The sequence below is a fragment of the Lampetra planeri genome, chromosome 22 (assembly GCF_965212315.1).
Source record: "Lampetra planeri chromosome 22, kcLamPlan1.2.h2, whole genome shotgun sequence".
Classification (NCBI taxonomy): Eukaryota; Metazoa; Chordata; class Hyperoartia; order Petromyzontiformes; family Petromyzontidae; genus Lampetra; species Lampetra planeri.
The window spans coordinates 587,967-600,470 of record NC_136128.1 but is presented as its reverse complement, the minus strand read 5'-3'; the positions used below and the strand labels follow the sequence as shown (position 1 = coordinate 600,470).

The 12,504-nt window shown below is 51.3% G+C and overlaps 1 protein-coding gene across 1 annotated transcript; it reads left to right on the top strand.

Moving 5' to 3' along the window:
• Window position 1: 1 nt before the first annotated feature.
• Window positions 2-11,012, top strand: LOC144724916 (endothelin-3-like). The gene is made up of 4 exons (XM_078604210.1): window positions 2-84; window positions 944-1,136; window positions 1,698-1,869; window positions 10,690-11,012. The coding sequence occupies exons 1-4, from the start codon at window positions 33-35 to the stop codon at window positions 10,747-10,749; spliced, it is 477 nt and encodes a 158-aa protein (XP_078460336.1). The 5' UTR covers window positions 2-32; the 3' UTR covers window positions 10,750-11,012.
• Window positions 11,013-12,504: the final 1,492 nt, after the last annotated feature.

The following is a 12,504-nucleotide window of genomic DNA, read 5'->3' as shown; positions in this document are numbered from 1 at the left end:
GGAGGAGGAGAAGAGAGAGGAGAGGGGTCTGCATGGACGTGCTGCTGCTAACTCTCCTGCTGCCCTTCACGCTGCCCGGCCGCGGTGAGCGAGCTGCCCTTGCCACGCGATTGATTGACATACGACCGTCAATAATTAGGTGACTTCAATCTCACCATTGTGGAGGCAAACACAGACAAATATAACAAACTGTCTCTATCAAGGGCCGGCCAGGTGGCTTGATCAGCAGTAGAGCGAGCGGCTCACAGTCGGAAGGTTGCGAGTTCAAATCCTGGTTGGGGGTTGACTCAGCCTATCATCTCTGTGCAGGTAGATAAAATAGGTACTACTTTGTGGGGAAGCCAACATTGCTTGTTCCATGAATATATCATGGAATTTCCACATTTACCTTGAATGTGGAATGTCCACCACTTGCTCAGGGCGGGCTGTAAACAGGAAATGAGCACCACAGCTTCACATACTAATTTGAGCAGGGACAGCACTGTGACTGAATATCAAGTAAGCCTGTGATAGTTTGTCTATAGCCTGCAGGGCACGACTGTGGAAAACAAGCACGTCGCCTGCAGTCTCTCAGCGATATGTTGTTGCTGCCAGCACTCAGCACGCGTCTCTCTATCGGCGCGTGTGTCATGCACTGCCGGGAGCGGTATGGGGTTAGCGCATGCACTGCGCACCCGGCTATCCGGGTTCAACTCTCGCTCACGACCAATTACAGAGGCAAATATTGGTCCTAAACTTCCCCTAGGTAGACCCAGCATGAAATGAGTATCTTGTGCGATGTGTAAACATTGCCACTCAGGAGACAAAAGCGACTGGGCATGGTGCTAGCCACATCAACCCCCTCGTGTGTCATGCTGGCCTCAATATGTGCTGGTGAACAGCACTTGACCCTTAAAGTCTATTAAGGCTATATGGGGGATCTTTGTCTTTGTCACGCACACAGGGGTGCCTGTGGTGGCCCAGGTAGGTGTGACGGTGCCACAGGGATGGGGAGACGAGGGGGCCATACCCGGCGGCGCGGTGGCGGCGGCGTCGTGGCGGTGGCGATGCCGGCGCTGCGCATGCCACAACCTCGCGGACCGGGAGTGCATCTACTTCTGCCACCTGGACATCGTGTGGGTGCACGCACCCCGCCGGTGAGCACCGCCGCACGGACTACGTGATGTTTTCCACCATGCGTTTGACAGTCACACGGTGAGACAACGGGGCTTGGAGAGCGGCTCTGCCGGGGAGGGCACTGCGAATGCTTTGGTCGGTTTGGCTGACCTACTCCTTGGTGAGGCCCTCATTCAGCGGTGGATTAACAAAAGGGTGGCAACAGCAGAACATGTGCATATTCCTCAGAAATTGGATAGGCACAGCCGACACGATGGCCGTTTGTAAGATCACTGGTGCTACTCCCGATCTGTTACCATCACTGTCTGACTTTTAAAAGTAATTTGTTGGAAATTTATGTTATTAAATATTGGTTATGTTTGTGCACCACTTTCTGTAACGGGGTTTAGTTTTGGTCTGATTTATGTTTGCTTTGTTATTGCACTTTCTTTTTGATTGATTTTGTCAATTTGGTGACCCAGGTCATCCTTGCAAATGAGACTCTATCCTGGCCTCTTGAGTTCTCACCTGGTTCAACAAAATACACTTGAAACTTGAAACCACGCACTCTGAAGAGTGAGCAAACCTCTCCTCTCTTGCAGACGATTGGTGCCGTACGGGGTCACGGGGTCGCGGGTTCGCGGACGGCGAGAGGCTGCCACGGGGTCGCAGAGCCCAAGCCGCTGCCTGTGCCTCCTCCGCAAGGACAGGGCCTGCACCTCCTACTGCAAAATCCCAGCCCCACGGCCACCCCGGGCACCACACCGCCTTGAGGTAACTGCCACAGCCCGGGGCTGCAGGGGTGGGGGACCCACCATCAAGCCACCACGCAACACAACCATCACTCTAATTATTTCCCAAAATACCCATAGAGGGTATTGGATTCACACCTGTCTGAGTTTTACATGAACGGTTCAGGAATTGGCGTTTTTTCGGGTGGTATAAATTATTTTTTACCGACATCTGGTGGTGGTATCACTTTGAACTTTAACACGGTAGATTGCAGTGTTGATCTTAACCTAGGCTAACTGAGAAATCTGTCTGGGTTTGGTTGAGTGGGAAAGGTGGCAGCCGTTGGCTGTTAGTCCTGGCTCGAACAGAAATATTCACCACCTTGTGCATAGAGGCCCAACCACCAAATCGTCACTCTGTTTGCACCAGGGGTGGGCATCTATGGTTCAAGGACTGCAGGAGACCAGTAACTTCATTTCAAACGACCCATCACTGCAAACATCTTAGCTGCACTAATCGAGTACTAGAGGGGAATATTTTCAGTATTTTCATCAACGTGTTTTTAATTTAGTCTACTCAGACACTTCTGTCGCTGATAGCGCCTCTGGGAGTGACAAAAGTGACTTGTCGTTCCCCAGCAAAGAAAGTTTTATTGGGCCTTCAATAAGAAAAAAAATTCCAACCCCGGTCTTCAGGCAGCAGGGTGTTTGGAAAGTATCATAATATAGGGTTTGTGAGCAAATCACTCGAAATATTCCCGATCTGGTCATATTTCTGAAGACTAAACACGGTTGAGCATGGATAGTGATTGGATGGACGTGGACCCATGCGCAGGGCAGGTGACTGTGGAGCCTGTGGGGCGACGTGCTGGGTAGTAGAAGGCGGTGTGGCAAAACCCCTCACATTGCCTCACACGCTTGCTAGGTTTTTGGCTTTGGGAGTGTGGGTTTCTATTCTTTACCATTTTAGGGGTCCCCCAAACAACCCCCGCTAAGTGCAGGACAGGGCAAAAATGCGCCTACGTTATTTCAGGACCTGCTCTATGCCCCCGCATGTGCCATGCGATAGAGCGGTGCGCTACACCGAGACCTACAGGGTAACTGGCTTCAGAGAAAGGGATGAGTGATGTTTAATCGGGCAGTGAGATTTCAATTTCTGTTTCCGATTTTTTAAAAGGTGTCTTTGGATGTCCCTCTGGTAATTTTAATGTGCGATTTTATTGAGGGACTGTGTGTTGTCTTAGTGTGGTCTGGGACTGTTTTTGTTTTTGCTGTTGAGAAATCGGCACGAATTTATTACTTTTGCAATTTGTAGTGAAATGCTTTATTTTTCATTCATTTTAGTGACTTGCTTACCTTTACTATAATTTGCACTCCTATCAGTTTGTGTACAGTTTGTTGTTGTAACTTTCTGACCCGCCCCTACTGGACACCTGTGAAAAAGAGCTACATAGCTCATCGGATTCCTCCAGGATAGTGATTGTGATTCTGCGTCGTTATCTTGAGTACACGCTGTATAAGCTACCAGTTCCACGACGGTGACTGGCAGTATCAACCCTTCCCCGGTTCCCAGGTCTCGAGCTGAGCCACGCAGATCGGGGTAGCACCATGAGGAGACCGTGAGCCGGCATGGGGGGGGCGCCATGCCCCACCACCGACCCAGCCTCCATGCAGCTGAATTGACCATTGGGGGTCATTTGACCATAGTTTGCCGTGCCTGCTAGTGTGGGTTTTGGCGAAGGGGGTGTTGGGGCTCAGGATAATTCCAGATTTTATTCGTCACCACTAATGTTAGCTGTGGCCAGAACTTCAACTTGGGTCGCCGGGGTGATTGCGTGGTGCGCGCACCCTCTCGGTATCTAAACCGCTACGTCTGGCCACAATCCTGATCAGCTCGAGTCGCTGCCCAGAGTTCCCGCGCTGCCGGTGGGACTCCTGCGGTGGTTCACAGGGTGGTGGCCCAGCAGGTGAATGAGATCAGAGCTCAACGCAGCTCGCTGTGCTCTAGGCTCATGCAATGCCCATCGCCGAACGCATAAACAATCCACATTTAACGCTTCACCCGCACACACTCAACAACGGTTGTAGTCTAGCTGGTGAACGTTTAGCCTCTACATGAGCAGAGCTCTTTACCCCGCCTATGATTCAGACTCTGCGTGTTACTTGCTGAAGACGTGTGAACCATTGTGTTGAATCTGTATGCAACCGACAGCTTCGAGACCCGAGTTACATTACTGGAAAGTCTCAATGTCTAATGTAATACAAGAGACGCTTGAATATTCGCGGGGGTTACGATATTCAAAACTTAATGCTTACCTAAATAATAGGGTTAGGTACACAGCAACCAAAAATTAAAATAAGTACTATACTGTATGGCAAAAATTGAAAGAAACGTGCAAAAACCCTATACAAAAAAACATTATTAGACAATAAATAGTATAAATACTGAATAAATACTATACTTACCAATGATAATGATGATCTAAAGCTGGTGTGTTTATTTGTCAGCGAGTGGGGAGCGGTAGTGCTACGGTTTGCACGCTACGAACTCGGCGATCCGATATTCTTAGGTTTTTTCGGTAAAGTCACGTAGGTAAAACATCAAAATTAATAAAAATAAAATAAAAATCACGACGTTTCGGAGGCAACACAAGTCTCCGTCATCAGGTGGGACCGTCACAGCCAGATTAGCTGCATCAAGTGAGGCAATGATTCAAGATGTAATCCCTTAAAAGCAAGTTGAGGGGGGAAGAGAGGGGGGGGGAGCTCATCAGAATGTGGTAGCCAATGAATGGAACGTATCGGGAGGGAGGGGGGCGGGGCTCAAAGACGGCACGGAGTGCCACGTACAACGCATCGGGAGGGGGAGGGGGGCGGGGCCAAAAGGATGGACGACGGCTTGGACGTGGTTGTGCGCAAGCAACTACTGCTGCACACGACAACGCATTGGACAGAGAGGGGGGGAGGGGAGGCCTGATACACATGATAGAAAAGAACGAAAATGCCCATGTTTATACCAATGCTGGCTGAACAATGAAGAGAGTACTGTTAAACACTGGGGATGTTAACACTCGGTAAAGTTAAGTAAAATAGTGCCTGTCAGATAAGATGGTCCAAAAAAGTGTAATTAAGTCTTTTTTGCGTGGTTGATAACATCTTTCCAATGATTACTAAGTTTGTACCCATCATCACGGTTGAAATTATGTCTGTGTTTGTATATTTGTATGGCTTCGTGTACACACCTTTGATGGTAGCCAGGAGGTTTGCAGAGAACCTTTGGTCTCGGAAAAGACAATTTCATGAGAGCCCACCGAGTTGTAGCAATGATAGGCAACGGCCGAAGAATCAGTTCTGCCGTGTTTCAGATCTGACATGTGCTCGCGGACACGATCAGAAACATGACGTTTCGTTTCTCCAATGTAGCAATCACCACAAATGCAACTCAATTTGTAGACTCCAGGATACTGTAAGTCAGGAACGACATCCTTCACAGATGGAATCAGATCACGGATTTTATGCACTGTACTGAATCCGATTCAGATCACGGATTTTATGCACTGTACTGAATCGGATTCAGTACAGTGCATAAAATCCGTGATCTGTACTGTAAGTCAGGAACGACATCCTTCACAGATGGAATCAGATCACGGATTGTATGCACTGTACTGAATCCGATTCAGTACAGTGCATAAAATCCGATTCAGTACAGTGCATAAAATCCGTGATCTGATTCCATCTGTGAAGGATGTCGTTCCTGACTTACAGTATCCTGGAGTCTACAAATTGAGTTGCATTTGTGGTGATTGCTACATTGGAGAAACGAAACGTCATGTTTCTGATCGTGTCCGCGAGCACATGTCAGATCTGAAACACGGCAGAACTGATTCTTCGGCCGTTGCCGATCATTGCTACAACTCGGTGGGCTCTCATGAAATTGTCTTTTCCGAGACCAAGGTTCTCTGCAAACCTCCTGGCTACCATCAAAGGTTTGTACACGAAGCCATACAAATATACAAACACAGACATAATTTCAACCGTGATGATGGGTACAAACTTAGTAATCATTGGAAAGATGTTATCAACCACGCAAAAAAGACTTAATTACACTTTTTTGGACCATCTTATCTGACAGGCACTATTTTACTTTACTTTACCGAGTGTTAACATCCCCAGTGTTTAACAGTACTCTCTTCATTGTTCAGCCAGCATTGGTATAAATGTAATAAAAGACTCGGACGCTTCTCTCTGTCCTGTGTCCTTTATTTGGGTTCGATCTCTTTTCCCTCACGGTACTCCCCTATATACTCTCCACTCTGCAGCCCCAGGCTGCTGTCGCTCACGTAGCCCAAACTCCCTCCTAGCAGCCCCGCCGCTGTCACGTCGTGCAGACCCCTGCTGCCGACTCCTCCCTTGCAGACCCGCTGCTCTCTGCAGGATCCTCGCTGCTCCTCCTGCCCCGGGGTCGGTCACCGTTGGCCGACGGTGCCGATCCTCGTGGCTCGGGTGTGTGGCGACCTCGCCACTCTCTCTCACCCTTCGCCCTGCGTGGCCTCTCACTTTTCCCAGTCCCCGATCACTCCCGACTGCTTCCGGTTACCCCCCTTATAGACCCTTACCCTCTCCCCCACGTGACGTAACTCCTCCCCCCATGACGTCACTTCCGGGAGGTCGTTTACGCCCGCATTACACCACCCTCCCCCGTAGAGAAAATCCAGCCGACCTCGGCTGAACACAACTCTAATAAGCAATGCGAGCGAACACGACCGAATACGAAAAAGGACACAGAACACACGATAATATACGGAAAGAACAAGAACACAACACAATAATTAACGAAATGTGAGGGATTTCGAGCGGGTGCAGGTCGCCGGGCCGTCCCGGACGGTCGGTGGCCCTCCCGCCGAGCGGGAACGTGGCAGGGTTTTAAGAGCGACAGGCTGAAGTTCGTCTGTCGCTATTGGAGGCCTGGCAACGTCCCGGTCCCCTATTTTCGAAGGCGCAGCATCAGAGGCGTCCCGCGATCGTGTCCGCGGCGGGGTAGGAAGGGCTGCGGGCCTCAAAGGTTCCGCAGCCGTGGTAGGCGCACCCCGAGCTGGGTCTGCTTTCCCCTGCCGCGTCACGGCCGGCTCGTCTGTGCTGGCGAATCCTTCCTTGGAGTGGCCGCTGTCGAGGCCTCCTGCTGGGGCGGACCCGGGACGCGGGCCCAGCAGTCCCTGGCATAATGGCCCTTACGCCCGCAGCGGAAGCAGTCGATGTTGTTGCGCCTTGCTGCGGGCGCCCCGTCCCGACGCGGCCGTGTCGGCGGCGCAGCCCGCGGCTCCGGCCACGGAGCAGCGGCAGCCGACAGCTCCTGCGGGCTCCTGTCGTCCGGCACATAAACAGCTTTCTTGGGGTCCCAACCCATGGCTCCCCCTTCGATGATGGGCCCACCCGTCCACGCCGTAACCTGCTTCCACTGGCGCAGGTTGAACTGGGCATCCAGACACTTAGCCGCAGCCCGGGATGTGAGCTTCTCGTGACCGCACACCGGCATGGGAATGCCGAGATCCCGGGACAACTCCAACATCTTCCCCAGGATGAGAGGTTCCAACAGGTCAGGCTCCATCTCCGGGTATGCGGCCATTGCCAGCTCCAGTACCGCGCCCCTATACGCCACCGGAGACTCCTCGGGTGCGCGTTGTCGTTGCACAAACCGGCGATGAGCGTCATCCGGCGGCTCGTAAGCGTCTGCCATTTCGTCGAACACACCACGCAATGTTTTCTTCTTTGCGGCTTTTATAGAGCGAAAGAATCTAACGGACTCATCATCAAGGAGAGTCGGAAGAACTTCTAATGCCTCGGCGTCAGTCGACCTCGCCGAGCGCACCGCTGCCAAAAATCTGCAGGCGAACGCACTCCAATCGCCCCCGATGGAGAATTCCTCAACAGTCGTTAGGTGACGACTGCGACGCCTTGGCGCGTTCCCTCCAGCCGCTGACTCTTCCGGTGGCATGTTCAACATGGCGTCGCAGCGTGGTGTCGACAAGATGGCGGCCTTCCGTCGCGGAGGGCCCAAAATGGCGGCTTCCCGCCTTTCGTCGTGCGCCACGCCCAAGATGGCGTCTTCATGCCGCGTGGCTGATGGCGTCGACATTGAAGACAACCCGGGCTCCTGCGGACCACCAACATCGCCTTCCGATGCCGTCCTCGGCATAACAAGCGCACACAACTGTGCAAGCACGTTCTTGAGAGTTTCAAGTTGCTCCGCCATCTGACTCCATCTCAAATCCGCGTCCTTTGGTGCAGACTGGTCCGCCGACGCGGCGACATCTTGGACCCCTGGACCCGCACTCATCCCAGCACGGATCTCCTCCTCTGCCAGAGTCGGATCCACCGCAGGAGGAAGGTCATCGTCGTCGGAAGATGAAGCCGATGCCGGAGATGGAATATTCTTCTTTCTCAGTTGTTTAGCCATACCGTTACACTTTGACACCAGTGTAATAAAAGACTCGGACGCTTCTCTCTGTCCTGTGTCCTTTATTTGGGTTCGATCTCTTTTCCCTCACGGTACTCCCCTATATACTCTCCACTCTGCAGCCCCAGGTTGCTGTCGCTCACGTAGCCCAAACTCCCTCCTAGCAGCCCCGCCGCTGTCACGTCGTGCAGACCCCTGCTGCCGACTCCTCCCTTGCAGACCCGCTGCTCTCTGCAGCCTCCTCGCTGCTCCTCCTGCCCCGGGGTCGGTCACCGTTGGCCGACGGTGCCGATCCTCGTGGCTCGGGTGTGTGGCGACCTCGCCACTCTCTCTCACCCTTCGCCCTGCGTGGCCTCTCACTTTTCCCAGTCCCCGATCACTCCCGACTGCTTCCGGTTACCCCCCTTATAGACCCTTACCCTCTCCCCCACGTGACGTAACTCCTCCCCCCATGACGTCACTTCCGGGAGGTCGTTTACGCCCGCATTACATAAACATGGGCATTTTCGTTATTTTCTATCATGTGTATCAGGCCTCCCCTCCCCCCCTCTCTGTCCAATGCGTTGTCATGTGCAGCAGTAGTTGCTTGCGCACAACCACGTCCAAGCCGTCGTCCATCCTTTTGGCCCCACCCCCCTCCCCCTCCCGATGCGTTGTACGTGGCACTCCGTGCCGTCTTTGAGCCCTGCCCCCCTCCCTCCCGATACGTTCCATTCATTGGCTACCACATTCTGATGAGCTCCCCCCCCCTCTCCTCCCCCCTCAACTTGCTTTTAAGGGATTACATCTTGAATCATTGCCTCACTTGATGCAGCTAATCTGGCTGTGACGGTCCCACCTGATGACGGAGACTTGTGTTGCCTCCGAAACGTCGTGATTTTTATTTTATTTTATTTTTATTAATTTTGATGTTTTACCTACGTGACTTTACCGAAAAAACCTAAGAATATGAATCCTTGCAGTCACGAAAGCTTCAAATCGGCGATCCGAGTTCGATTCCCACTCACGCCCAGCACCAGTCTCCCCTAGGTCGACTCAGTCTTAAATGAGTACCTAGGCGACATTTGGTGTTGGCCAGCCGGCCTTCAAAGGTGCTTACTAACAGCACTTGCCCAAAACGTAAGTTAAGGCTATATGGGTGATCTTTGTCTTTGTCCGCGAGATTTTTGCACGGCAAAGGGGCGAGGTTCGACTGCCTCGGGTCCCTCGCCCACTCCGCACCGCGCGGTACCAGCCAATGGTGCAGTACTGCCAGGTACAGTATACCTGCGAAAGGCCAAAACTAACCCCCGCGATAGCTAAATTGGTATAAAAAAATGTTGCCCGTGATAGGTCGAAACAGCGAACGACAAATCCGCGATATTCAAGGGTCTCTTGTATTTATTTGACTTTCATTGTAATGATAATTGCTCGCCAAAAACGTGTGTTGTGTTCCTGTTTCTGCATTTGATACGGTAAACATAACGGCCGTTCCAAATCATACACAACATTCTGGGTTGATATTATTCAGGTAGAAATACATTGTTTTTCTTTATTTAGGTTCTCAACGCAATGGTTTAGTTTGAAGCAAAGCTTCGTGAGGTGTCTCGAGTCGCGGGAGCATTTGGACGGCAGCTGCACGAGTTGAAAATAATGTGTCCTGACGTCTCGGTGTGTCCCAGCTCTCGCCGGGTTGCACGCTCGCTCACGTCGGACCTAGCAGGGCTCGTAGCCACCTGCGTCATGATCTCTGCGTCTCCCCACTTGTTTTTGGGAGGAGAGGCAGGCACTTGACTGTGTTGTAGATACGATGCCCCTATCGAGGTGAACAGGTCCACGACTTGCTGTGCGTGTGAGCGTGTGATCACGACTCGCGCCACAACGTGCCGGGGGGCGTGGATGAGTTTGGCACGCGCGTGCTCTGGTGGGGCACGCACGCGCACGCACACGCGTGTTGTTGTTGACACGAGTACACACGTATGTGTTTTTTTGAGGAGCACACACATGCCCACATCGTCTCTATGGATGCAGGTGCATTCATAAACACCGTCGCTTCTCAGGACCACGTGGAAAATAGAGATGCGTTCTTTGACAGCACTTTCATGGATATATCCATTAATCCAGTGGTTCTTAACCTGGGGTGCACCCACCCCCTGGGGATGCCAGATGCCCTTTCTGGGGTTGCGAGACATGGGAAGATATTTTTTGAAGGTAAATCATTGAAAACAAATTAAGCACGGGCATGTAAGTACAACTACTGTGTTTCATCAAACCCCCATGTATTTATCAAAACATTATTTTAGGATTGAGAACCAAAGGGGTGCAGGCTGCAATAAAGGTTAAGAGCCACTGCATTCACCGGTAGTGTAAGATTATGGCAGAAATCGATTTAACTGAGATGTTGGAGCCTGGGCTGTGTCTATCAAACAGGGAAGAGTGCTTCGTTACGACTTGCTCACTCACACCGCCAGACGGGACGACGGAAGGTGATTGAGACTTACTCCGGAGTAGAAGCCAAGGGACCGAGAGGACGTGCATCGCGAAGATGGAAGCGATGACATCAAGTCGCGCGCACCTGCAACACGGATCCGTTACATCGCAAGTCCTTGAGATATGCGATGGCTCTCGGGAGACCTTATCTAGCAGTGGGTGGATCTCAGCTGGTGATGATAGTGATGGTCAACCCTCTGCAATAGTCGTGTGATATCAAGCAAATGGCAACATATTTAAGCAATTAAAATGCTGCAAACGCTCATCAATCTTGTTTCAGGTGGTCTTGCATGGTCTGGTGTTGGGTATCTTTATTCGGTGACAGCCAGACTGGCAAAACACGGTGGGAATTTGAGCCGAGCGGAATGTGAAACTGGTGTTCGTAGGTGCAGTCCTGGCCGATCTGGAGAACCCATATTGTGATCCCGACTGGATACCGCGCCCTGATCGCCCCAAGCCGTGAGGCAGCGCTGGTTGAGGAGTTGTCACTCGCGATGGTTCATGCGAAGGGCCTCCCGGGTGCTGATGCCACGTTGCTTCACATGAGCAGCGCGCTACACGCGTGTAAGGCGGCTATCCTGCTGCTGCTGCTGGGTTGGCAGTGGTGCACAAGCAACAAACATCTCAATGAGTTCCCTGTTCATAACATTGTGCGGCCTTGCAAGAGAAAACAAATATATGAGGCGACGTTTAGACCCTTCTTCGTGGCACATGTTTTCCTTTAATGAATGTGTTGAGTCGTCTTGTTATTTATCTACAAGGGTGATTAAAAAAATCATCGGATAACCGATAATTATGTTTAGACGATTACCGGTTATTGCCCCTGAAGAGTGGGTGTGGGGAGGGGGTGCTGGGGGTCGACGTTTCGCTGCCACTCACAGCAGCAGCAGCAGCAGCAGCAGACACCTCTCTCTGGGCACGCCGTGCAGTAATAACGATCAGTTGCAGCCCTACTCGTTAACCTCGCTATGGGACTTTTTTAGCAGTATAAAAAATTGATGAAAAATAACATAACTGCTCGACCCAAGCTATACATGCTCTGATACGTGCATTGTCTTTGTAGTTTTCGCTTTTTGGCGTTCTCTAGTCTAACACTGGTGAGACAATGCCATAAAGAAGGCTGTCTCTGGTTTTGGCCTGTCAGTTTCAAAGACTGCACATATTAAAAGAGCATGTTCGTTTGCATGTTCACCACAAGTACGTGTGGTTAATGCACACATGATTCCTTGCAAAAGGTATATGATTGGTGTTTAACATCTTAACGCCTGCTTTATCACCTCGCCTGATATACAGGAGGTTGTGAGTTCTATCCCGACCCTGACGTTTGTTCTCTCCATGGTCGCGTAGATTTTTTTTCCTGGTCCTTTTGGGTTTTCCACATTCAGAAACAGCACGCGTTTTGAGTATTTGGCTGCTATACATTTCCATATTAATAGCCACTTCGTTGAGCTATCATTTGTGGCCATGTCGCTTCTGAAAAAAGAGCTATGTAGATCAGTGAGCCTTACCTGGTAAAATAAAATATTGTTTAGTAATTGAGTCTTGTTTCTCACGCCCCTGCTATTGGCTGACCGTTCCATGTCGATGAAATGTCTTTGGAGGCGTGAGTGCCTGGGCGGCGGTGGATACGCTGCTGCACTTAGCCTGTGGTCTAGCACTGTGGAGGCAGCAGCAAGGGTGAGTGGATCACCGCACAGATGTTGTGAAACTCCCTTCCCGTGGGCGTCGAGGAGGTGCAATACCCTGGCTCGTCAT